General features: G+C 48.3%; 1 protein-coding gene across 1 annotated transcript in view; it reads right to left on the bottom strand.

Moving 5' to 3' along the window:
• Positions 1-23,650, bottom strand: part of IFT172 (intraflagellar transport 172) — a gene marked incomplete at both ends in the record, with an annotated part of 40,308 nt that overhangs the window by 9,486 nt on the left and 7,172 nt on the right. The window contains 28 exons of the mRNA XM_081998321.1: positions 97-206; positions 563-661; positions 1,273-1,402; positions 1,854-1,963; positions 2,494-2,674; positions 2,793-2,857; positions 3,112-3,205; positions 3,889-4,031; positions 4,641-4,757; positions 4,836-4,971; positions 5,861-5,958; positions 6,358-6,447; positions 6,522-6,666; positions 7,055-7,175; positions 7,589-7,667; positions 9,995-10,243; positions 10,650-10,727; positions 11,051-11,143; positions 11,477-11,561; positions 12,090-12,197; positions 13,042-13,178; positions 13,552-13,719; positions 16,471-16,583; positions 17,063-17,148; positions 17,812-17,915; positions 18,441-18,494; positions 20,535-20,696; positions 22,569-22,664. Of these exons, the coding sequence (XP_081854447.1) occupies positions 97-206; positions 563-661; positions 1,273-1,402; positions 1,854-1,963; positions 2,494-2,674; positions 2,793-2,857; positions 3,112-3,205; positions 3,889-4,031; positions 4,641-4,757; positions 4,836-4,971; positions 5,861-5,958; positions 6,358-6,447; positions 6,522-6,666; positions 7,055-7,175; positions 7,589-7,667; positions 9,995-10,243; positions 10,650-10,727; positions 11,051-11,143; positions 11,477-11,561; positions 12,090-12,197; positions 13,042-13,178; positions 13,552-13,719; positions 16,471-16,583; positions 17,063-17,148; positions 17,812-17,915; positions 18,441-18,494; positions 20,535-20,696; positions 22,569-22,664 (3,251 nt within the window). The remainder of the gene's footprint in view (positions 1-96; positions 207-562; positions 662-1,272; positions 1,403-1,853; positions 1,964-2,493; positions 2,675-2,792; positions 2,858-3,111; positions 3,206-3,888; positions 4,032-4,640; positions 4,758-4,835; positions 4,972-5,860; positions 5,959-6,357; positions 6,448-6,521; positions 6,667-7,054; positions 7,176-7,588; positions 7,668-9,994; positions 10,244-10,649; positions 10,728-11,050; positions 11,144-11,476; positions 11,562-12,089; positions 12,198-13,041; positions 13,179-13,551; positions 13,720-16,470; positions 16,584-17,062; positions 17,149-17,811; positions 17,916-18,440; positions 18,495-20,534; positions 20,697-22,568; positions 22,665-23,650) is intronic.

Here is a 23,650-nt window from a genome sequence, read left to right as displayed (position 1 = left end):
AGGGAACCTGGGGGCAGCAGGATGGGACAGGACACGGATCATCTGGGAGTGGGAGAGGGAGCCAGAAGAGTATAATTTGAGAAGCTCAGGGCATACCTGGGGTCCAACTCCTTAGCGACACGCTTGGCTTTGCTCCATTCCTCCCCTTCAATGAAAGCATCAATAGCTTCCTGGATGAGGTCCAAGTTGAGGTAGAGTTCAGCTGCCTGCAGGGCCAGAGACAGTCCCATGGGAGATGAAACCCCAAAGGCACCCTGCAGCCCAGATTGGAGCTGGTGCTGCTGGAAGTGACCCGCACACAGAAACAACAGAAAGTCTCTTCCCAAAAGACAGCCCCCTTCCCTGCTTCCTGCCACCTCCCAAGGCCTGGCTCTCTCACACTATTCCAGGACTTTATCCCTTCCCCTCTTTCCTCTTCCTTGAGGATTCTGTGCTGCCTAACTCTGGATAGGGCCATCACCCATCACCCCAGGATGTGACTTGGCTTCCTTCCCTTGGACAGAGCTCTCCCTTCCTATGTCACTGCTTCTTCAGTAGTCTGGGGGCAGGAGCCAGCCCTCACCGCACTGTATTTCTTCATGGCCACCAGCTGAGGAGCCACAGTCCGCGTCACCTCCATGCTCTGTGGCTGACCCAAGAATTTAATGGCCAACTCAGCAGCCTGTGAAGAGAAATTGTCAGCAGCACAAGTGATAAGAGCTGTTTGAGAGAGGGACAAAGCTGGGAAGAGCTCAGTCCTAGCTAAAAGACTGAGAGTCAGGAGCACTTGAACTATGGGGGGAGGGGAGAAGGAATGACAGCCCACTTCAGCAATTCAGAGAAGCAAAGCCCAGCTACTTTCACACATGGGAGAAGATCAGACAAGGACATAATTGTTGTTGATGTTGGTACAAGTACAAGTAAAAAATATGAAAAAGAACACAACACGAAGGCTGGTGGACATGGACCATGAGAAGAAGAAAGGGTGCTCATCTAGCCAAGGTCTCAGTCATAAAGTCCAGCTCTTCAGTGCACAGAGGTACAGGCACAAAGACACCGGCATGCTGCTGGAAGTGGTGCTACAGCAAGAATGTCAGCGCAGTGCAGGATAAGCATGCAGCCCATCATGGCTCAAGAGAATGGCCATGAAGACTTTCAGACCCTGCGGTCACTGGAGCCTGCAGATTCTCCTGTGCCCTGCAGTGACTGAAGGATCTCTGGGATGTGCTGCAGGTTGTGGGGGAGCTCCTAGACAGCAGAGTAGATGAAGGGAATCATAGCCCCTGACTGTACCTTCAGCAAGCACTTCTCCATCAGGACACTGTTGCTGGGGTCCCGCACCTTCAGATAGCAGTCCACCGCCCTGGCATATTCCCCAGCCTGCTCCCACTCCCGTGCCTGCTCCAGCAGCCCTTCTGTCCCTCTGTAGGGAGGAATGCAGGCTGTGAGCAAGACTGGGATGCTGCCACGGAGATCTATAGCCAGTGTGTAGGGCATGGGCAGGGAGGTGCACAGCAGAGGTAAGCCAGGGACCTCAGAGGGGGCTGAGCGTGTGATGAAGAATGCACAGAGCCAGTGCTGAGGAGAGAACTGATTAAGGACCCTGGGGAGATGCACTGGTGGTACAGGAGACCTGGGAGATTTGTAAGTGGGAAGAAGACACCTGGGAGCCTTGGATGGCAACAATAAGCCTGGAGTCTCACAGAGCAGGGAGGAAGGATGTTAGGAACTCTATGCAGGAAGAAGTCCAGGGTCCTCAAGAAGGAAACAACTGGATGTCAGAGATCCAGTCAGGCGATCTCTGTAAGGCATCAGCACAATGGCCTAGGGGAAGAGCTACCTGTTCCCTGCAGCCTGACCTCAGCATTCCTTACCTGGAGCCTTTCTTGGCAGCCTCCCTGCCGCACTCCTCCTGTAAGTCTTCTAGCCGACTAGGCATGTATTCCTTGCATATCCGCAGGGCCTCACTCCACATGCCAGCCTCCTGCACAAGCACAACGGCGAGGAGATATTTTCAGCAGTTCACCAGGATCCCCTGCACTCCTGGCATCACATAACATATCTAGCCTCTCATGCCATCTTGCCAGAGGACCCACTGGAAGAAACAACCACAACAGCACCATCCAATTCTTTCCTCCCCCAAAATGGCACCTGTGTCTATCCATTCACCCAGGCTACCTCAGGGGAAAATGCTCATCCATGCTAGCTATCCGTGTGGAATGGGCAGTCTCCTAATGCACCCACTGGTGCTAGCCCTGAGGACCGCCCATAGCCTTCTGGCAGGATACTTCTTCCCAGAGCTGTGAGAGCCCAGCTATGCCGTGAAATCTCTACCAGCTCAGTCTTCTAAGAGCAGGCCAGAATCAAGCTCTACTAGGAACCACCTAAGTGAACGGTTTCTCTTTGGCTATTAGGCTGACAGGGAGAGCTGGGAGATGGATTTCACTCCTCCATCCAAACCGGGTTCTTGACTCGTGAGAGGAAGGCAAAGATGTTGCTACAGACTACACTCACCTTATAGTACTTTATTGCCAGCTCAGGCCTCTGTGCTCGCAGGAGGAAGGCCTCTGCTTTCTGGAACTCTCTCTGCTCAAAGGCAAAACGTGCCTGGCCCACAAGCACATCAGCCACGCTGTCTGGGTCATGAGCCTCAGCCACACGCTGTGCAGCATCCCAGTTTTGGTTATGCACAAACCTAGAGGAATCAACGTGAGATGTAACAGCAAGGAGCAGACCAGTGCTGGAGAAGCAACCAGGCTGGCATCATATGGGGAGAGGAGATGCCGCAGGCCAGGACGGGGAAGGATACATACATCAGCACTGCCTCCTTGGGTTTCCCAGCTTTAATAAATTCTGCTTCAGCCTCTTCAAATTTGCCCTAGGAGAGAGCAAGGAATTTGCTTGCATGCCTTCCTGCCCTGATACCATCGCACGACCTCCTCTACTTACCATGAGGCAGAGAGGATTTATGAAACAAAGATGTGTGTGGAAGCTTGGGGCTGTAATCGTGGAGCCTTTTGGGTGAGCAGTGACCGCAGCCATAGTGCCTGCTGCTGCAGCAGCCCTTAAGGACAACCGTTCAATTACCTGAGTCACCAGGGAACTCCCATCTATTCCAGGGCGTAAAATTACCTCATCTTCTAGGAACATGGCATACTTCAAGTGGATCTCTGGCATCTTCTGCTTCATGGAGAGGCGGGCCAGTTCAAAAGCAAATTCAAAGCCCCTGCAACAAAAGAAAAAATGGGGTGAGCGCAGGACTATGTGCTGTGAGGGCATGCCTTCAAGAGCAAGACATCAAGTAGAGCACAAGACACTGTGAAAGGAGAGAGGGGAATTCAGTGTCCCAAGTGAATGGGCACTTCCCACTCCCCCTGTTCCTGACCAGAGAACAGGAGCTTTTAGAGCCCAGACTAAGGAAATTCATCTCCTTCACGCTTGCTGTTAATGCCAGAGGCCCTTGGTTCAACCCTAAGGGGAGGTCACAAGACTCCCCCCAGCCTAGTGATGTGCGAGAGCCGGGGGACTGCAGCAGTGAATGGCCGTGCAGTCGGATGTCTGGGCAGGCGCAGAGTGGGGCCAAAACTCTTCTGGTGGGCAGTTACTTATGGTGACATGAGGAATACCTCCTCCTGTGTTCAGAGGCTCTCTCAGGGCCCCCCTGCTGAGGCTAAAGGGCAAACTGCTTTTGCCTGCCCAGCTCTGACTTGGCGTTTGAGAGGCTAACAGGTGAACTGAAAGCGGGATGTGGCAAAGCAGCAGAACACCTGTGTGAAGAAGTACGGGTGGGGTGGGAAGACATGCCATATCCTGGACCTGCTGCTATCATGTGCAGCTATCTTGGGCCACCCCTTTTTTTCTCACGTCAGGCAGATGGGAGAGAAGTGCTGGGCTGATGGACCTGCTTACCCGCTGTCTGCTGCATGGTCAATGGCCATCTCCAGAAGTCCGAATTTACTGAGGAGTTTCACAGCTGCCTCTCCACCCAGGCTCTTTGCCCACATATAGGCCACGTGCTTATAGGAGTTTGCTCCCCCATGTGCCTTGGCCACCTATCCAAAGCAAAGAAAGCAGAGGAGCCCAATGCATCCATTTCGTCTTCAGCAGGCTGAGCCAGGACTCCACTCTCATATGATGCCTGTCGTCATGAAGGAGCACCAAAACCAACTGTTCTCTCCTGAGGAACCCTTCTGCAGCCACCACTGGACTGGGGAGAGTGAGACAAAGGCTTATATGGCAGAGCAGAGAAGAGGCTGCTGCCTCTTCAGCATGGCCCATACTACTGTTAGGCCAGCAGAAGTGACTTCTGGCAATCTGTGTCCACACTAGACGGGAGCAGTGCTGGGGTGGGGGGCTGCTACAGAGTGGCTATGGGCAGAGAAATACCTCTGGGGTACAGTGTGGCACAGTGGTTAGGCGCAGAGCAGTGCCTGCAAGAAGGCAGTGCTGCAGAGCGGCTAAGGGTCAAGCCCTGCTTTTGGGGTGCAATGCTGCAGAGCAGCAGGCACAAGGGCCTCCAGTGCTGTGCCACATGCTGAAGCTAGGTAGTGTATGCCAAGTCTTCAAAGTTTGCAGTGAATAGAGACAGAGCAGTTCCTATCAGGATCCTGCAGTCAGAGCCTGAACCCCGCACAGCGGGATAGCTGTGAGGTGATTATTACCCTGTAAGCTTCTTCCCACATGTCATTCACTCTGTACATGTTTACTGTGGCCTTCCAGTCCTTAGCTTCTAAGTAGTGGTACTCAGCCTCCTGTAAGCGTCCCTCTGTCTCCAGCTCCTGCAATTAGAAGCAACGAGTTAGTGACACTCTTGTCCCTGCTTGGCCTAGTTGATTCCTGCCATGAGATGCACTCACCTTGCCCAGGTGCAGGTGGGTATCACTGAGTAAGTCCTTGTGGTACTTGGCCACTAGGCAAACCATCTCATCATACATCTTACACTTCTTGTACATGGTGATGGCCAAATCAGGTTCATTCACAGTGATATACAGCCTGGGAACACAAGCACATCCAAATGGCTCAGCCGAGGACATGACCAGTCCCTGCAGTCGCTCTGCATCCTGCCCAGCTGGAACCAGGTCCTGGGCACAATGGCAAAAGGCATGACTGGTGTGCAGCATAATTGTTTTGGGATGCAAGGCTGAACACTGCTTAGACAGAGCCCTTCTGTTATGCCACTATCAGCTGCAGTTGGGCAAAGTTATTCCCTCCATCCTCACTTATCAACCTGAGTTCTGACTTGGAGGGAGCCTGGAGCCTCTGGGCTTCTGTGACCTGTTCTCATCTTGGCCTCCAACCTAAGGCTGTCCGTCCTGTTGGGATGGTAACATGACAATGTCAGCTAAACTTACTCATATAGGCCAGCAAAAGGATTAACCCAAATGTGACCTCACCAGCTGTAATGTGCCCTTTCATGTACTGGGCATCCTTGAGATCAGGTACTGTGGCATCAGATACACAGCTGTGTTTGTTTCTATACCTACTAGCCTTATTGTGTTGTTACTAATCTAGAACTGACATTAGTAACCTGGATGGGAAACACTCCACTGTCCATATCTTATCCTCAGCTGACCATGACAGATCAGATGTAGCACTCTGCAGTGGGCAAAAGCCTTGCCATACTTCCTCTGCCACATGAGACAGCTGCACCCCACCTGGACCTCCTTTCTGTCCTGGCGGGCAAAGACACGTTAACAGTCAGTGACATCTCTTCCTACGAACTCTGAAATACCAGCTCTAGGTCTCCAGGTGTGGACAGAATACATGTGACCTTTCCAAAACCTAGTCCTAAACTCTACTCCCACCTCAGGAAAGGGCTCGTCCTCACTACAGGTATTTTTTCAGGGCTCACTCTTGGACGAGTACCAAGGAAGATGCTCACCTCTCTGCTTCTTTGTACTTGCCCTGCTTCTCCATCTCTTGGGCCTGGGTTATATAGAGCACAGACACATCTTCCTGACTCATGCACTTGATTGCCAGCTGCCAAAAGGAACACACAGGGGAGAAACTACAGCACACTGCACAGCAATTTCTTGATACACGGTAGTGAAGGAGAAGGGGAAAACCAATCGCCTTCCCATTACAAACAGGTATACATGCTATATGCTCTGCAGAGAATGGGTAGTCATTTGTCACTGTGATCAAAGAACACAGGACCAACGCCCTTGGAGAATGTTATTTGTGTTACAGGTGCTGGGCACAGGCAGGATGTGAACACCAGGGACTGACTTCTTGCTGACTACTGGATGCCCCTCTATGCATCCTTTGGGAAAAGTGCATGTTGATCGCGTGTTGGCGCATAAGGCACCACCACCTCCTGATGAAAGGCATTTCACCAAGCAGGGTGAGGTTCCCAGAAGCTTTGGCTTCTGACTGTACCTTGTGAGCCTGTTCCCAGAGCCCAGCTTGTGTGTACATGTCAATGGCATCCTTGGTCTGGTCTCCTTTGATGTACAGCTCCTCCGCAACCTGTAGGGAAATGACCATACTCTGCAGTCTCAAGGGACACATAGAGCAGCAGTGATGATGCTCTGTGGCCTCACCTGATACTCCTGTAAAGATGCATAGTGCTGGGCAATCTTGAGATAGTATTTGGCTGCTGTCTGTTTGTCCTGCAAGTCCAAAATGTAGATGGCCTTCTTCCACTGCCGGGCTCCCAAGGCTGCCTCAATGGCCTTAATCGAGCACCTAGCGTCAAAAACATTGCTCCTTACAGTCAGCCAGCAGCCATCTCCCCCAGCTGAGCTAAGCCAGGGAGAACAAAGTGGTCTGCTGCTTGATTCTTCTTCCTGGGTTAAAGCAGCAAAAAGGATGTGAATAATTGGCAAAGCTAAGGGGAAAGAACAAAGAACTAGGACAGCAGGGAACAGTAATCAGGGCTGAAACACCCTGGGAGAGACGCAGGAAGGCCTCCGTGGTTGGGGCCAGCAGACACTGCACATGCCACCGGCACTGGCAAAGCGAGGTCAAGGGGGCTTACTCAGGCAAAACCCTCTGCTGATTTAAGCAACCATACCAACTTCATCACTTGCCAGGTTATACTGCTGCTGGTTATATAGCCATCGCTTGCCCTCACCTGGCTTCAATATAATGGTTAATAGCAGCATCCAGCTGTTTCTGCTGCACCAGATGGTCTCCCCAGGCCTCCTCCAGCTTCACAACTTCTGCAGGAAATGCCAGGCGCGCCAGCTCCACTGCTGTAAGGGGACATGAGAGGGGACAGAGCTGTCACACTGAACTCAGCAAGGCAGCAGACCTCTGAGGCGAACATGGGCCTTGGATGGGGTGCAGCGGGAGGGGAATGGTGACTGTCTAATCGACTCCAGCTCCAACGGGCTACCCAGCAATCTGGACCCTGTGGAGAGCTGGACCAAATCCATGCTGGTGCAATCAGCATGAGCAAGGCTTTGGGAACAGGATGCTCTTCTGGGACTGTGTGTGCAGGTACAACTATGTGAAAATACATACATTGAATGAGGTGAATACATGGAAGCTTCAGAGCATCTAGGCATCTCCAGGCTCCAGGGCAATAGTTCATGTTGCCACCAGGCCAGAGCACCCAGGCTCCTGCTGGGGATGGATGGGGGGAGGAACATATTAAGCACAGTACCTTTCAGGAAAGTACTGCCCTTGCAATAGCACTCCAGAGCCTTCTGTGGGTTCCCAACCTTCTCAAACAAGTCTCCAGCCTAACAACAAAAACAAGCTGCCTGTTTCCAGAGCCACTGTTTCCCCACACCATCACGAATCTTACCAGTCCCATGTCCAGAGCCTGTCAGTCCTACCACACAGACTTCTACATCAGTTATGCCTTCCGCACTAACCAAGAGCATGGGGACAAAGGGAACGTCTAGGGAAGACTGCATGTGCTGAGACGATTGTCCTCTCTGCCAATCGACATACCCCAAGTGTTTTTCTGGGGCACCATCTTCTAACAAGATAAGAGTGTCTGAGACAACCTCCCTTCTCTGCACAGCAACTGGTGCAGCAACAGCCTTTTCTGTGACCACAGCCCCTAGAAGCTCTGCTATGGCCATGCCTATACAGGAGCCCCGGGCATCAGCAGCGACGGGGGAAGCTCACCCTCCTGCAGCAGCAGGTTTTTACCATGTAGGTAAAGGGTGGTGGCCAACGGGGTGGGATGATGCTCAAAGCTTGTAGAACGTAGAATGTAATATAAGAAAGGCTATCCCAGCAGACCAAAGACTTATTCCCTTCAGTAGTTGAACAGTGGCGAAAGCACACGTCTAGGGAAAGATTGCAAGAACAGAGCAAGTATACACCAGCCTTTCCTTCATTATATCTATCTGTCTCTGACAATCTGCATAGTAGAAGCTCCCTGAGTTTGTGTCATGATGCCCTCACATCGTCATATTTAATGGCTTTTGACAGACTCTGCCTCTGTGGTTTGTCTAATCACTTTTGGACACTTTTATACTTTTTGGTAACAAAACAACTGGCAGCAATAAGTTCCACAGTTACACTTTCAACTGAAGGCTTAAGAAAAGGTGATGGGTTTAGAAAATCACAAAATTCTCTTGGGTAAAAATGAAATTGTCAGAAAATGCTGAAGGTAAAATGAGACTGGAGAAATGTAATTTAAACAGGGCACATAAAATAGGCCAGCAAAAAGCAGTGTTTTTTTTTCCACACGATACATAACTAAACTGGATAACTCATAGCCAATATTGTAAATCAAAAAGTACAGATGGCTCAAACAGTAATTTGACAAGCTCATAGAAGTAAAATCTATCCAAGAGCTCTTAAGCATAAAATAAAACTGTTCAGATGTACTATAGTTTGCGAACTGCTGGAAACCATGAATGTACACTAGCCGAAGGATCACCTTACATTTGCCTGCCCTGTTCTTTATATTCCTTTCTTAAACATCTGCAAGAGGCCACTGTTGGCCAGGATACCAAGCTGTACACTGGTCAGACTCGGCACTGCTTTCTTACATTAACATGATTAGGTGCTGTATGAAAAACACCTTTTGTTTTAAAACTGTCACCTAATTAGTTACCAATTTTTTGTGTTTTTAGACACAGAGAATAATCACTTCCCTCTCTATGATATTCATGGTTCTACAGATTGTCTTCACAACCTCCTTCATTTTTCTTCCTTAGATTTTCCATTTAGACTATATTTATGTGAAAGCTGTATCATCATTTTTTAGTCTACTATGAGGAAGCACTCACTACAAGAAGGACGTTGAGGTGCTGGAGCATGTCCAGAGAAGAGCAACAAAGCTGGTGAGTGGTCTGGAGCACAAGTCTGATGAGGAGTGGCTGAGGGAACTGGGGGTGTTCAGTCTGGAGAAGAGGAGGCTGAGGGGAGCTCTCATCGCTCTCTCCAGCTGCCTGAAAGGGGGTTGTGGTGAGGTGGGGGTTGGTCTCTTCTCCCAAGTAACGAGCGATAGAATGAGAGGAAATGCCCTCAAGTTGTGCCAGGGGAGGTTTAGATTGGATATTAGGAAAAATTTCTTTACTGAGAGAGTGGTCAAGCATTGGAACAGGCTGCCCAGGGAGGCGGTGGAGTCACCATGACTGGAAGTGTTCAAAAAGCGTGTGGATGTGGCGCTTCGGGACATGGTTTAGAGGGCATGGTGGTGTTGGGTTAACGGTTGGACTTGATGATCTCGAAGGTCCTTTCCAACCTTAATGGTTCTGTGATTCTGTGATTTTCACAGTGATATCACATTTTCTGTTTGACTCACAACTCTTCCTTTTGGTTCCTGTATTCACAAGGGCCTCCTCGACTATTACTGAACACTCAGCTGCTGTTTCAGAGACATGTCACCAATGAATTGCGATCTTTTTCCTGACAGCAATTCTACACTACGCTCATGTATAATGGACACAATTAGGATTTCCTCCCAAATGTTAACTGCAAATTTATTAACGCAAAATTACATCTGCTGCTTTCTAGCTCAGACGCCCTGTATCTCAGAGATGCAGAAGACAGGGTAAGAGCTTTGATGCCACTAAGAAGAAAGCCAATGGGGGGGTCCACTCACCTGTTCATACAGCTCCCCTCTGATCAGTGCCGTGGAGACCCTGTTGATGACATCCCCATTGGTCAGGAGCTCATCCCTGCTCATGGCCAGCCGTGCTGCTTTGGCTGGCAGCCCTGCCCGCAGGTATAAGCTGATGGCTGCCAGGTAGTCGCCCTGTCCCTCTTGGACCTCCCCAGCCTTCTCTTCCTGCTGGGTATCCAGCAGCCACTGGTAGTAACCCCGACGCAACTTATCCAGCATTGGGTGTCCCTGTTGAGAAATGCAGCATTGGTTGACCTGGGCCAGTTAAGATGCTGTCCTGCTCAGCCTGCAGGCTCTGAACAGCTAGTTCATGGCACCATACTCCTTGCTGCCCAGTTAAACTAAGCAACTGCAATTGGCAGAAACCACAATGCCAGCCCTGTGTACCACTCCATCATCCATTCTCTCCAAAGCCCTAGATACTCCTAAACCAATTTTAGTAGTTTTTCTCCCTCACTGTTCACCCCGGTCTGTACTTACATCAGTGCAACCTTCCCTTCTGCTTGGAGCCCCTCCAAGCAGAAGTGAGGTCCTGATAGGGCAGGTGAAGAGAACCCACACCTTGAGTGGACTCCCAACCAGAAGACTTATCAAGTGAGCCCAGGCCACAGTCCCGTGCAGCTCTATTCTGTACCTTGGCCTCGGCAACCACAATGCATTCATCCCACATGTGCAGCTCCTGGTACATGTCCATGGCCTCCTCTGTGGCGTTCTGTGTAAGACAGCAAAGTGTCAACCTGAAAGCTCAATTTAGCAGACACATTGCCATTAAGCTCTCACAGTGACCAAGACTAGATGTGCAGAAGACACTTGAAAAAGTGTACCCTCCCTTTTACATGGATATACTTCTGCCCTCACCCTCTTCATGCACCTCAGGGCAATCCTACACCTTGGAACAAGAAATGCCTTCTTCTATTTCAGGGCAAAAACTCTTCTCTCAGCAATAAGCAACCTCTTTCTTTCTTTCACACCAGACACAAACCTCCCTGCTCAGAAATAATTAACACCTTTTCTGCTCCTTGCTCCTTAACTCACTTGTTCCAGGAAGATCATCTCTGCCAGCTTGTAGTTCTTGTCTAGCATGGCCAAGCGGGCACGCACCAGATAATGGTCTGTACCATCCCCACCCTGCAGACAACATCAGTTAGCTCAGTCAGTTTGTTGAGTGAAAGAACAGGCTCTGGAATGGTACAAGGGAGGTGACTGCAGGTGAGGTCTGTGTCATTACAGAAACTGAAGAAGACAGATGAGAATCACAGAAGTGACAAGACAGGGGCAATATGAAATGGCTAGCCAGAAGAGGGACCTGGCATGTGTGGATGAAGGATTACACCAGCAGTTTCTACATGACTAGGTCCTGGTCTGTAGCAGGATACTGGTGAGCATGGACACAGAAGATAATGTGTATGCAAGTGTTTATAGGAAAGCAGCTCAACACACAACAGAAGAAGTTTGACTCACGTGCTCTTGAGCTGCATGCTCAGCAATGGTATTGGTTTCATGCAGAAATCGAGCCTTTGCCATGTTGCCCAGAGCTGCAAAGCACCTGGAAAGAGCAAAGCAGTTAGTCAATAACTGGGTTTTGTTGCCCACTTTTGGTCCACCAAGAGAAAATCAGAACCTGGGCAGCAGACCCAGCTCTGCAAGATAGAGAGGCAGAGTAGCCCTGCTTGAAGAGAAGGACTTTGCTAAGACCCATGTTCAGATGTGCTCTCTAGCCCTGCTCCATGGGAGAAGCCATGGACGTGACCAGTGCTCATGCTTCACTTCCCCCTGCTTCAGAGATGCTTGTCCATGTCTGTCAGCTCCTTGAAGCCTTGCTATACACTACTTCGGGTTGCCACCAGCAAAAATGTGTGCTACGGAGTGATGTCTTCCTGTCCCCAGTTCTAGCATTACTGTCTAGGATGAAAGGGCAAATTCACTGCCTGAAATAGAGAACACTTAATTCTCCAATGCAGTGAATCTTCCAGGTGACGCAAAGAGTCACATCTTTAGTTAGATCCTGGTTTCTGTGAGGGTTTCAGCAAAGAGAGCGTTGAAGCCAAAAAGATGTTATAGCTTCTTCCCGTACCTCTCAGCAATGTGCAGCTGTCTAGCTTCCAAAGCCAGTCTGCTTAGGGTCTTCCACATGGCTTCCGTCTCTGTGGACATTTCCAGTGTCTCCAAAAATGCAGTAGCCCTTGAGACAGAGAGATTTGCAGACTTTCAGTAACAGAATAGAAGAGGTCTCTGAGGAAAATCCTAGGCTGAGACAGGAGCTTCCTAACAAGAGCTGCACTGAAAACAAAGCAAGCTGTGTGTGACCAGTTCTGAAGAGGATTGTATAACACAGGGCCTGACACATCAGGGAAAAAATCAGTGATCTAGGTGATCCCTGTCTGAGCGTTAAGGTACTTAGAGGCATATGACTACCAGAAGGCTGTAGCAGTGTGGGGCAAGTCCAAAGTGTTGTGTCTGAAGTAAGTCCCTGGTGCAAAGAAGTCTCTCAGATGGTATCAGTGCTATGAACATGTGAAATTTTCTTCGCTAGTCAATTTTAAAGCCCTATAACAATGTCAGCCATGCCCAGGTGGCTATCACGGCTGCTTCAAGCAGTCAGTTTTCACTCTGCTACAACTCCTGAATGCTTCCATGACATTGTCACCATCCCTGGAGGGGCAACAGCAAAAGCACTTGAGTACCACTTCACATCTGGCAGCTACAGAAGACACACTTATTCACTGCAGTTAAGTGAAAACTACCTTCAGGGAATTTCTGTCAGCATCAATGGGACCAGACTGGCCAGTCTCTCATGCCACAGCATCTGAAACCACAGAGCTATAAGGATGAAAAAGCTGAATATTCACTCCTGAAGGACTCTGCTGCGCATTATAGCCAGACCTGGCACCAACATTATAATCAGAGCCTAAACTTCACCTCTGTATGGAAAGCTGTGCTGCTGTAGTTCATGGATCACTGACTCTCAGATGCCTGTTATGTGAAGTGGGCTACCTGCCATCACCATGTGGTGTATCTGCACTTACCTGTGATAATCCCCATCATCAACAGCAGTTCCAAACTCTATGAGGCCTTCATCCAGGGTGTAGGACACAGTGTTCACCCCTTCAGATACTATCACTTCAGTCTTTCCATCATTCCGTTCCAAGTCTACAATATCCCCCTGGAAAGAGTACCAGCTATCAACACTCTCATGTTCTCCTGAGGTATGTGGGGTAGCAGGGATGTAAGGACAGCACTGTGACAGCTCTGCTGACTAAAGTTCTGCTGAATTGAGCTCACACTGAGCAGACATCGTCCTTATCTCACCAGAGGTAAGGAAAAAGCCACTGAGCAGCTCCTTGCTGTATTAACCCTCTCCATGTTCTGCCAGAAATGCCTGCCACAAAGTTGACAGGATGAGCTTGTATTTTGTCCAGGAGAAACCAGCAGTTCCCTTCTGTCTCCCTTCTGCAATACTACCCTAACTATTCCCACACATGTGAGCAAGAAGTAACAGAAACTGCTGGAGGTAATCAAAGTCTCCAGAGTTTTACCTTCAGAGGAAACATGGTGACTCGCTCTGGAGCATCAATGTTATACCAAATGCAGAGGCTGTTTCTGTTCTGAGCCACCACCACATCACTGCCTGGGACCCACTGCACATAGGAGCAATAGTTCAAAATGGTAGTCTTGGTGCTGCTTTCAATGTCATAGAGCTGCAACTAGAGGAGGGAAGAGGAGAGAAAGGCTCAGCTGGGCTCATGGCTGGGCTGCTAGCTCACATGAATGCGGTGGGAACATCTGAGCAAGCATCTTGTAAACAGATATTACCAACCAGGAATCAGTCTTTTTCCAAGATACATAGCCCAAAATTCCACACTGTTATTTACACACATTACTATCCAAGACTTAAGACCTTTTTTAACCCTTGCAGTATTTTAAGCAGCATGCTCAGATCCTGCCTTCCTTATTGCTATGCACAGAAGTATATAAACCAGAAAATGCCTTGTGATACTTCAGTCCCCTCTCAGTTGTGGAGCTGGAACAGCTGAATGGTCTTTCAAGTCCTTCATGCAAATAAACTGGGGGATCAGGACTTACTCTGCAGTTAAGGGCTGAACTGTCCATCCTAGGTAAAGTCCTATTGCACAAACTGTTGCCAATAAGGTGAGAGGGTGTTTGTTTGTAGAATACACTTCCCTGAAACAAACCTGACAATTTGGAAGGTGTAACCTGACACGTGGCATAACAAAGATGTATGATGCCTTGTAACTTAAAAGTCCTAGGCTGTCTCTGCTCCTTGCCATAATTGCCCTCACCTAGCAAAGATGAGAAAAAGAAAAGAGCATTGTGCTAGTCTCATGACATATCAGTCAAAAGAGAAGAAGAAAGTCCTTGTTTCACTATGTACCAAACTGGTCGGAGAAATACGCACAGACATAGCTTAGGAGAGTCATGGTATTGTCTGATTCAGGCTGGTGGTGGTATTTAACGAAGGGGCTGGTTATGGAGCCCCTTGAGAGGCCTGAAAAGGAGCCAGAAGAGGCAACAGCAATCTTAATGATGCCACTGCCTCTTGTTGAGACAGTGAATTAGAGGACCCAAATATAAACTGAACAAGACTGCAGAAATAGATATAAAAATACATGTTGCTGAGAAAGTTCTCTCTTCTCACATGATGGGACATACACAGTCTTGTGGAAATGTACATATCACTTCCAAATAGAAGCTTGTTTCATCTGGTGCTGGCTGCAGTCACTATTAGTATCTTTCTGAAGAATATCAGTGCGGCAGAGCCCCAACAGAAGCCCTTGCTACTGGCAGCGATTCAGTCTTCTTTGCAGCACAAGTCTTTCTTGACTGATACTTTTATGGATATGTGAAAGTAGTGTCCTAAAGAGCTGTAGACATGGAACAATCCTCCTTCTGAGAGTTAAGAGGGTCTTGATTAGAGAGGCACTACAATGCTGGTGCAGGCATTACATTTTGTGCAAATCCACATTGGGCTGCTCCTTCTCTTTCTCTGGAATCGCAAAGTACTTGTAGGAGCCTTGGTTCTGTGATGGCCCTGAACCAGAACTACAGTCATTGTGCAAGAAAGCCTACCACCAGCACACTCTTGTGAGAGAAGTCTGTGGTGAAGTTTGTGAGACAGCAGATGTGTAGACTGCAATCTCTGGCTACAAAGTTGAGTGCTCTGGTTTCGAGCTGATAAGCTTGGCAGCAATGAATCAGCCTGTGTGTGAGTGACTAACTCAGCAGACAGGTAATTCATTGGACACCTGCCACTTCCAAGCAAGAAGATATCTTTGCACCCCCTACAATCTATGATGCAATCTTAGAGGTCAAGTTCCAAAAATGATGAAGGAGGAACAGCTCAGTGAAGAAGCCTGGGGTTCCTGTCTGAAACGTGCAGGGTGAATTTAGAGTTTCTTCTGAGATGAGGCTGAGAAAGTTCTCAGGGATTTCAACACATATTCATGCATGAATATACTACTTCACTCATCCTTGGAGTAGGAGGTACAGCCAACGTGGAAATATTCTACTGCAGACTAACAGCCCCCAGTGGGATTGGAACTCTGGAGCAATTCAAACCATCCTGTGATGAGCTGCAGTGCTATAGCTGGGGTCTGCCACAGCATCTGGAATGCCTGCATAGAAATTCTAGATGTGAATTACACCATTGTCAAGAGGCTCACGTTCTCTTCTCAGGACACTTTTGTGACAAGAGGAGCAAATGAAGCAGTCACTTAGCCTTACATTCATAACAGTGAAGAAGGCTTGATAATGAACTGAGTGGAACTGTAATACGATTGATAAATACATCTTCTGGCCTGCTACAGTGAGCTTCTTCAGCTGTATCTGTCCAGTTAAACTGAACCTGGCTAGTACATGAGGCGAGTACCTGCACATCATAATCGGTAGCGTGAAACCATTACCATGATTTTGGGCATAGTTTTGTCCTGGGCTTACTAGTACTCTTCCAGACAACATTCAGTCATGGTCTGGGAATCAGCACAAGCCACGGGCCATACCAAACAAGCTATCTGGTTGTGACTACGCCGTTTTAGAGAATTAGACTGTTCATCTTACAAACATAAGCCACGCTGTTGCAGAGAACACCTTTTTTTTAATTTATGTGTTTAAGTGCAACATTAGGGTCCTCATCTTGAGATTAACCTGCTTGCCTCCATCTCACGGCAGAAGAGTCTATGATCTTCATTTTCAGGTGTGATGAGATGGAGCAAGATGTCTAGTAACTAACTTCAGAATTAGCTACAATTCAAGACCAAACATGCAATGCTGCCAGCTCATGCAATCTGAACATGGCCTATCTTCCTCAAAGGAGTTGGCAAAAATCAGGAGCACTTCAGATGTGTCTCTCACCTCCCTCCCTCCATTCAGACGTATCTGTCTTTACCTCTGCCCAGGCATGCCATCTTGCCACCCTCCCCCACATATGCCTGCCTCACCCTCATCTTCTTGTCCCTGAAAAGTAGTTTGTGGCCTGTTTCGTTCAACTCCAGCCAATCAATCTTGCTGTCATGGCTGATAGTGCCAGTGTTGTAGCCACCAACAAGGTCCACTGGGGAAGGGAAGAAAGCAAACGGCGTTAAGTACCTAATGTGCCACAAAGTGCCGAACATTCAATGCTCTCCCGTGGGAATCAGGTGCCTGGGACCTCATTAGGGCAGGACCCGCTGGCAAACACGCTGTGATGTGAAAGGCAGACTGCAGTGACATTTTAGCTTGATGTCTTATCAACAGCAATAGCCGTTGTTCTCCGCCCTTCTGTGAGCACGCACAGATCCAGGCAGTGCAGGAAGCAATATCATCACGCTGAACTGCACAGAATCTCAGGTCCAGGACACAGTCACAGCCACCTCACAGCTGTGTCCACACCAAGCAGCCAACCTGCCAAAAGCAGGGAAGCCTGTTCTCTGGTGGTCTGCTGCCAGGCAGCGTGCATGCAAAGAGGGCCATCAGGGGTATGCTGCCTGGCACAGAAATTACAAAGGAATCAGGAAGGCTGGCAGGATACAGGGGAGGGAGGTTTACATTCACCTGTTGCTATAGTCTTGATGTCTATCAGATAAGCCAGTCTCTTGTTCTCCTCCACGCCTCTCTGTCGTCTCTCATTGATACGGACACTGTTATTTGAAAGGAATGATGACCATCACCTTTACTACTCTCTAAATTCACAGGACTGAATCACATAGTCCCCCCAGATTTACCTGCAGCTTCCCCAAGCACATGGAGCCTCTTGCAGCTCTCTGACCTGTGACTCTTGCACAGCACCTACGGCTGCCTCAAATGAGAACAAACCTTTCTGATTCATGGCTTTGGTCCCGAAGCTGCCCCTCTGGAACCAGGGTCCCCAATAGCAAATTAGTTACACTGCTTCCACCTCTGAGCAGCCCATGATCCTCCCTTCTCTCGAATCAGAAAATGGAGTATGGTATTTCAGAGGCACAGAGGAGGTCCTACTGGCATCTAGAGTCCCTGATAATGCTGTACTAGGACCAGCTGGATGCAGAGACGCCTGTGTACATGCACAGGAGGTCCCTCTTCAGCAATACCCAAGTCAGGCTTCAATAAGCATATATGAAAGGAAAATGGGCTCTTGTGCTTCTAAAACTTTACATCCATTAAGTGTAACTGAGCAATTAAACCCAACCATTGGTCACTGTCAGAAGCAGATCACTCAGGTCTCAGTGTATGTGGGCTGTGTTCTACAGAGTGGGATGCTTCCGAGCGTATATATCCGAGGTGCCTCCCTCAAAATGCCTGTGCAGGCCAGGTGTGACACTCACCTGACAAGATGAGGGTTCATGAACTCTGTGCGGACAGACCCCAGAATGTCATTGCTTCCATATTCCACCAGTGTTAGCTCTCCAGCATTAAAGATCATGCAGACCTGAAGGTGAGAGGGGAATATACTCTTACAGAAAAGCCAGGTAAGCATGCATACCTACCAGTGAGGTGTGCAGAAAATAACCTGCTGCACACAGGTCTAAATTCAAACCCATGTGAAGAGTAAGGAATTGTCCTTGGCTTCTTGTTGTGACTGCTGGCTTTCCCTCAGGGTTGGGCATTTTAGTCCGGGGCCTATCAGTCCTGCAGGAGGAGCCAAACTGTCACCCTGACAGCTGTATTCTGTACCTCTAACATCCTCTCTGGAGGTTGCTCTTTTATTGCTCCTCTCTCCTATAGGGCTATGACTCGCATAACTTGACAGTCAGCACACTGAGTTTGTTCTGTACCTTGCCTGTGGAAAAGGCAAGTATGGAGAGGAAGCAGGACAGGATCTGCACAAAGAGGGTAAGTCCAGGAAACTGCTGAGAAACAGGATATCCCAGAAGTGCAGTTGACACTTTTTCTGCCGGTGCACACACGGCTTTACTCACCATTCATGGAAAGCATCCTGACCCATCCAACTTACGTTTTCATTGTCAAAGAAGAACTTCTCATTCCCTCCAGATCCTTGCCAGGCTACCTGCAATGCGATGGCATGGAATGAGCATATGTCAGGCTGACAGCTCCTGCAGGGGACCAGGTTGCAGGCATTGTGGTCTATTGTCCAGCTCTCAACTCCCACAACAGAGAGCAAGAATTACACCGCGCAAGGGATCATGTTCCAGCACTTCAGCTGTCAACAGTGTTGTTCAGTCATTCCCAGCTTGCAAGTTCCTCACATCCCTCTCCTATTTTTAACCTCTGCTTCAGACTCCTGTTCTCTTTGTGTAGTATCTTATTGCCTGCTGGACAAGAGGCCTTTATGTGACCAGTGTAGTCCCTCTAGCTTATTCTCTCACAGGCACTTCTCCACCTTCCTCCAGACTAACTTTGTTATAAAAAGCATCCCCAACAGCCCCTTTGCCTCAGTAAATCTCCACAGAATCTCCACACTATACGTAGCTGAAACCCTTCTGGGGCCATGTTAACCATGACTGATCAGTATAGTGCCAGTGGGGGACCAGCTGATTTAGAATTTGAGAAGAGCACTGGATAATGCAATAGTTACTGTCATAACAACAGGCAAGTGATCAGAGAGGCAGAAAACTGAAAGCTGAGGCTGCAGCTGTCCTTTTTCCTCCTTGAGCAAAAGCTTTAAGTCACTGCTTCAACAGAACTCCGGTGAGACAGCAAGATGGTAAATGGACCTGAAAGGAGGTTGTAGCAAGGTGGGTGTTGGCCTCTTTTCCCAAGTAACAAGCAACAGGACGGGAGGAAACAGCCTCAGGCTGCACCAGGGGAGGTGTAGATTGGATATTAGGAAAAATTTCTTCACTGAAAGGGTTGTCAAGAACTGGAACATGCTGCCCAGGGAAGCGGTTGAGTCACCAACCCTGGAGGTATTGAAAAGCCGTGTAGATGTGGCATGGTTTAGTGGTGGGCTTGGCAGTGGCAGGTTTACGGTGGACTCGATCTTAAAGGTCTTTTCCAACCTAAATGATTCTATGATTCTATGACTACTCAGAACCCTGTTATTCATAAGAAGTGAGTATAGCTGTGCAACTGAAAGAAAAGCCTTCTCTGTGCAGTATAATGTAGAGAAACCTGGGAGATTTAGTCTCGCCAGATTTTCACTTGGATTACCCAGTATCAGTACCCTCCAACACAAACCTGCAGTCAGGAATTCCTGCTCCCAGCTAGACTGATTAGCATACTATTAGCCTGATTAAAAGTACATGATACCTGTGTGAACAAAGCAAGTATGTCTTGAAGCTTATTTAATACTTTTATCAGACACGAGCCTGCTGCCCACGTTCTCCGGGCTTGGCACGTGGGCTCAGCACTCCGTGCACTGTGACGCTCAGGGTACGGACAGTTTTGTATGAATTGTTTGGTACCAGAAATGGTACTGGCATAAGCTCTGGTACTGCGGTCATGACTGCTTTTTTGTTGTGGGTTTTTTTTGGTTTTTTTATTTAAACACACTAAGATTCATACATTCACATCTGGAATGTACGTACATACAGCACCCAGTTTTGTGCTACTCAGTACAAGGAAGACATTGATAAACTACAGCAAGTTCAGCAGAGCCATCAAGATGGTTGGAGCTGAAGCACTTTCACCGTGAAAAGAGGCTGAAGCAATTGGGCTTCTTCAGCCTGGAGACAGGAAGGCTTAAGAGACCTCTAATAAGGTGATGTCAGGCTTTTTTTGGCAGATGCACAGTGAAAGGGTGAGAAATGGTCATAAATTACAACAGAGATTCCAACAAGACTTAGGAAAAAAGCTTTCACCGAGGAGGACAGTAAAGCATTGAACATGAGACCGGAGGAACTGTGGGATTGCCATCCTTGAAGGTTTTTAAGACCAACCAGGATAAAGCCCTGAGTAACCACATCTGAATTTAATGTTGACCTTCCTTTGGGTAGGCAGTTTGATAAGAAAACTCCCAAAGTCCCTTCCAACCTGAATTATTCTATGACTCTGAAAATAAATGTATTGTTTCCATGCAGAAAACATATCCTTTGAGTTACAAACTTAAGCATTTGACACTCAGGAAATGCCATAGATTTTCCAGTACCTCACTGAGCTTGTTGGAGCCGATGTCACCCAGCAGTAATGTGTCTGAGGTATGGGCCACCAGATATCTGTCTTTCCCTAAGATCTTCAGCTCATCAATCTCATAACCATACTGGGATTTCAACACAACTCGAGTTCCTGTTGAGAGGTTCTTCACAATGACCTAGAGGAAGTGGGAAAAAGCAACATGAGGCCCTCTTTCCATGCACAGAGCAAGGACACAGACTTCTTACCCCATGGAAGATTATGGAACAGATGATATTTGGGTATTTAGATGTCCCCTCACATAATTTCACTCTGCTTTTTAAAGAAACCTTACCATTCCTTTTGTATGGCATGGCAACTGTAGTAGAAATGTGGGGTTCTCAGTTCTGCCATTTAGACGTTTCTAGTCGAATTGGGGGACTGCTCAGGCCCCTGCAGATGAGTCACCCTCTCAGAGTCCTGCTCTCTCCACTGACTACAGAGGGGTGCCTAAACTACTAGCTCACCCTTACTACCTGCTTTTGAAAGAGGTAAAGTTGGCTGAAATTAGATCATTTAAGGAGCCTGCATTTGGCATGGAGGTATCCCACACAAATTCACAAGCAAGGAAATAAACTCCATTGTCTTTGCTCCTAGCCAGTTTCCATCCCGCTCTGATGCTGCCCCTGGAATATTCCTTATGCCCTTCCCAAAAAGTTGCTATGAAAAAACTGCAGGTGCAGATGTGTACGTAAAATACTTTGGTAATTTGCTGTGACAATTTTGGTGCATATTTTTCAAGATAGTGTAACTGCTTTAAAGGGAGGAGGGAATGAGGTAAATGGACTCAGAAAATACATCATGACTCCCAACTGTTTCAAGCATAATTTCACTGGGGCTGAAGCTAACTACTGCACAGAATTTACAGAGTTCCCTCAGCTGATTACAAGGAATCTGTCCCTCACGGGTCTGTATTGTCCCTTGGGGTCCGTTCTGGGACGAGTACTGTTTAATATCTTCATCAGTGTTTTAGGCAGTGGGATCAAGTGCACCCTCAGCAAGGTTGCAGATGACACCAAGCTGAGTGGTGGGGTTGACACACCTGAGGGACAGGATGCCATCCAGAGGGACCTGGACAAGTTCAAGAACTAGGCCCGTGTGGACCTCACGAGTTGGGGCTGCCTGGGTCAGGGCAACCCCCAGTATCAGCACAGGCTGGGGGGTAACGGGATGGAGAGCAGCCCTACTGACAAGGATTTGGGAGGGGTACTGGAGGATGAAAGCTGGACAGGAGCCGGCAATGTGCACTTGGAGCCCAGAAGCCAACCGTGTCCTGGGCTGCCCCCAAAGCAGCGTGGCCAGCAGGGCGAGGGAGGGGATTCTGCCCCTCTGCCCCGCTCTGGGGAGACCCCCCTGCAGTGCTGCGTCCAGCTCTGGAGCCCTCGGCACAGGAGAGACATGGACCTGCTGGAGCGGGGCCAGAGGAGGCCCCAGCAATGCTCCGAGGGCTGGAACAGCTCTGCTGGGAGGACAGGCTGGGAGAGCTGGGGATGTTCAGCCTGGAGCAGAGAAGGCTCCAGGGAGACCTTATTGTGGTCTTTCAGTACTTAAAGAGGCTTATAAGAAAGATAGGGACAAACTTTTTAGCAGGGCCTGTTGCGATAGGACAAAGGGTAATGGTTTTAAATTAAAAGAGGGTAGATTTAGGCTAGATATAAGGAAGAAATTTTTGACAATGAGGGTGGTGAAGCCCTGGCCCAGGTTGCCCAGAGAGGTGGTGGATGCCCCATCCCTGGAAACACCCCACGTCAGGCTGGATGGGGCTCTGAGCAACCTGCTCTAGTTGAAGATGTCCCTGCTCACTGCAGAGGTTGGACTAGATGGCCTTTAACAGTCCCTTCCAACCCAAACTCTTCTATGATTCTATCATTCTATGAATGATTGGGCCAAGGACTGGAGACAGATGATGGACAGGAATGAAGCTGATGGCACCAAGAAGTCCAAACATGTCTAGTTTTAGTAAGCATCCCATTTTCATCAAGGAACATTACTTCATTGGATATTCTCTTACCTGGCTTGGTCCCACATATGTCATTTCAAACTTATTTTTGTAAATGCTTCTGCGAAGGCAGCAATCAAATTGCTCAACTCCTCCACACAGAGTGCCCTGGGGAAACAAACACATTGCAGAGTCAGTGAATTCTGTTATGGAGAGGTATTCCAGAGACCCTACTTACGTGAAGAGGATCAGAGATGAGACAGAAATCCACAGGTCCTAGCTGCTCTGGGGAACAAGGCTCAAGCCCCAGATGCAGAGGACCAGCCATATCTTGACTTTCTTGACAGAACAGAAAGATTGAGAAATTCTCAGAGAAATGGAGCTTACCAAATGCTGCCATGTACATGGCAGAGGAATAGGAGGAGTTAAAAATCACCTTCATCCTCATCTTCCCCATTATCCCTCTCAGTTTCCCACTTCTCCCTCTCTGAGCCTCCCAAACTCTCCTCCCTTCCAGATGAATCCTTCCACCTTTACCCCTTTCCTTATAGCATCCCCATTCCTTTCACTGCTCTCCTATCCCTTAGACCCTTCCCCTTCTCTGCACGTATGTGTTCGCATGTTCATTTAATTCTCTATCTGAAAATATTTAAAGGATTCTTGATTTTGTTGAGCATAAAAAGATGCAAAAATTATTAAAGAAAAGCTGTAAATAGCAACCTTCCTGAATAATTTAAATGCTTTAAAGAGTTATTCAACTTAATACAGAAAGATTTGTAGAAAGATTAATTTAAAGAGCTTTAAAGAATTATTTAACTTAATAAGAGAAAGGCAGATCAAGGCCCAAGGGATGAAAGTAGAAGAAAGACAACTCTGAACTGAGAACATAGCACATAAACATAGAGTGTAAGATCAGTTTTTATACTGCTTCTCACAGGTGCTCAGAGGAAAGAATGCTCATGAGACTGCACTAGAGAAGCTATGCTTCTGTGAAAAAAGGACTGCTGCTGCCTGTAAGCCACTACACAACCACCTATGATATTTTCCAGCTTCATACCCTGCACACTGCACATCTGACGGGCAGCAGTGTCCCTTGCGCAAGGTCTCAGCCCAGGCACCTTGCGTCGCACACCTAGGTGATGGGGTGACCACTC

Source organism: Phaethon aethereus (assembly GCF_964289735.1).
Source record: "Phaethon aethereus genome assembly, chromosome: 3".
NCBI classification, from domain to species: Eukaryota; Metazoa; Chordata; class Aves; order Phaethontiformes; family Phaethontidae; genus Phaethon; species Phaethon aethereus.
This window is presented reverse-complemented; position numbering and strand designations above follow the sequence as displayed.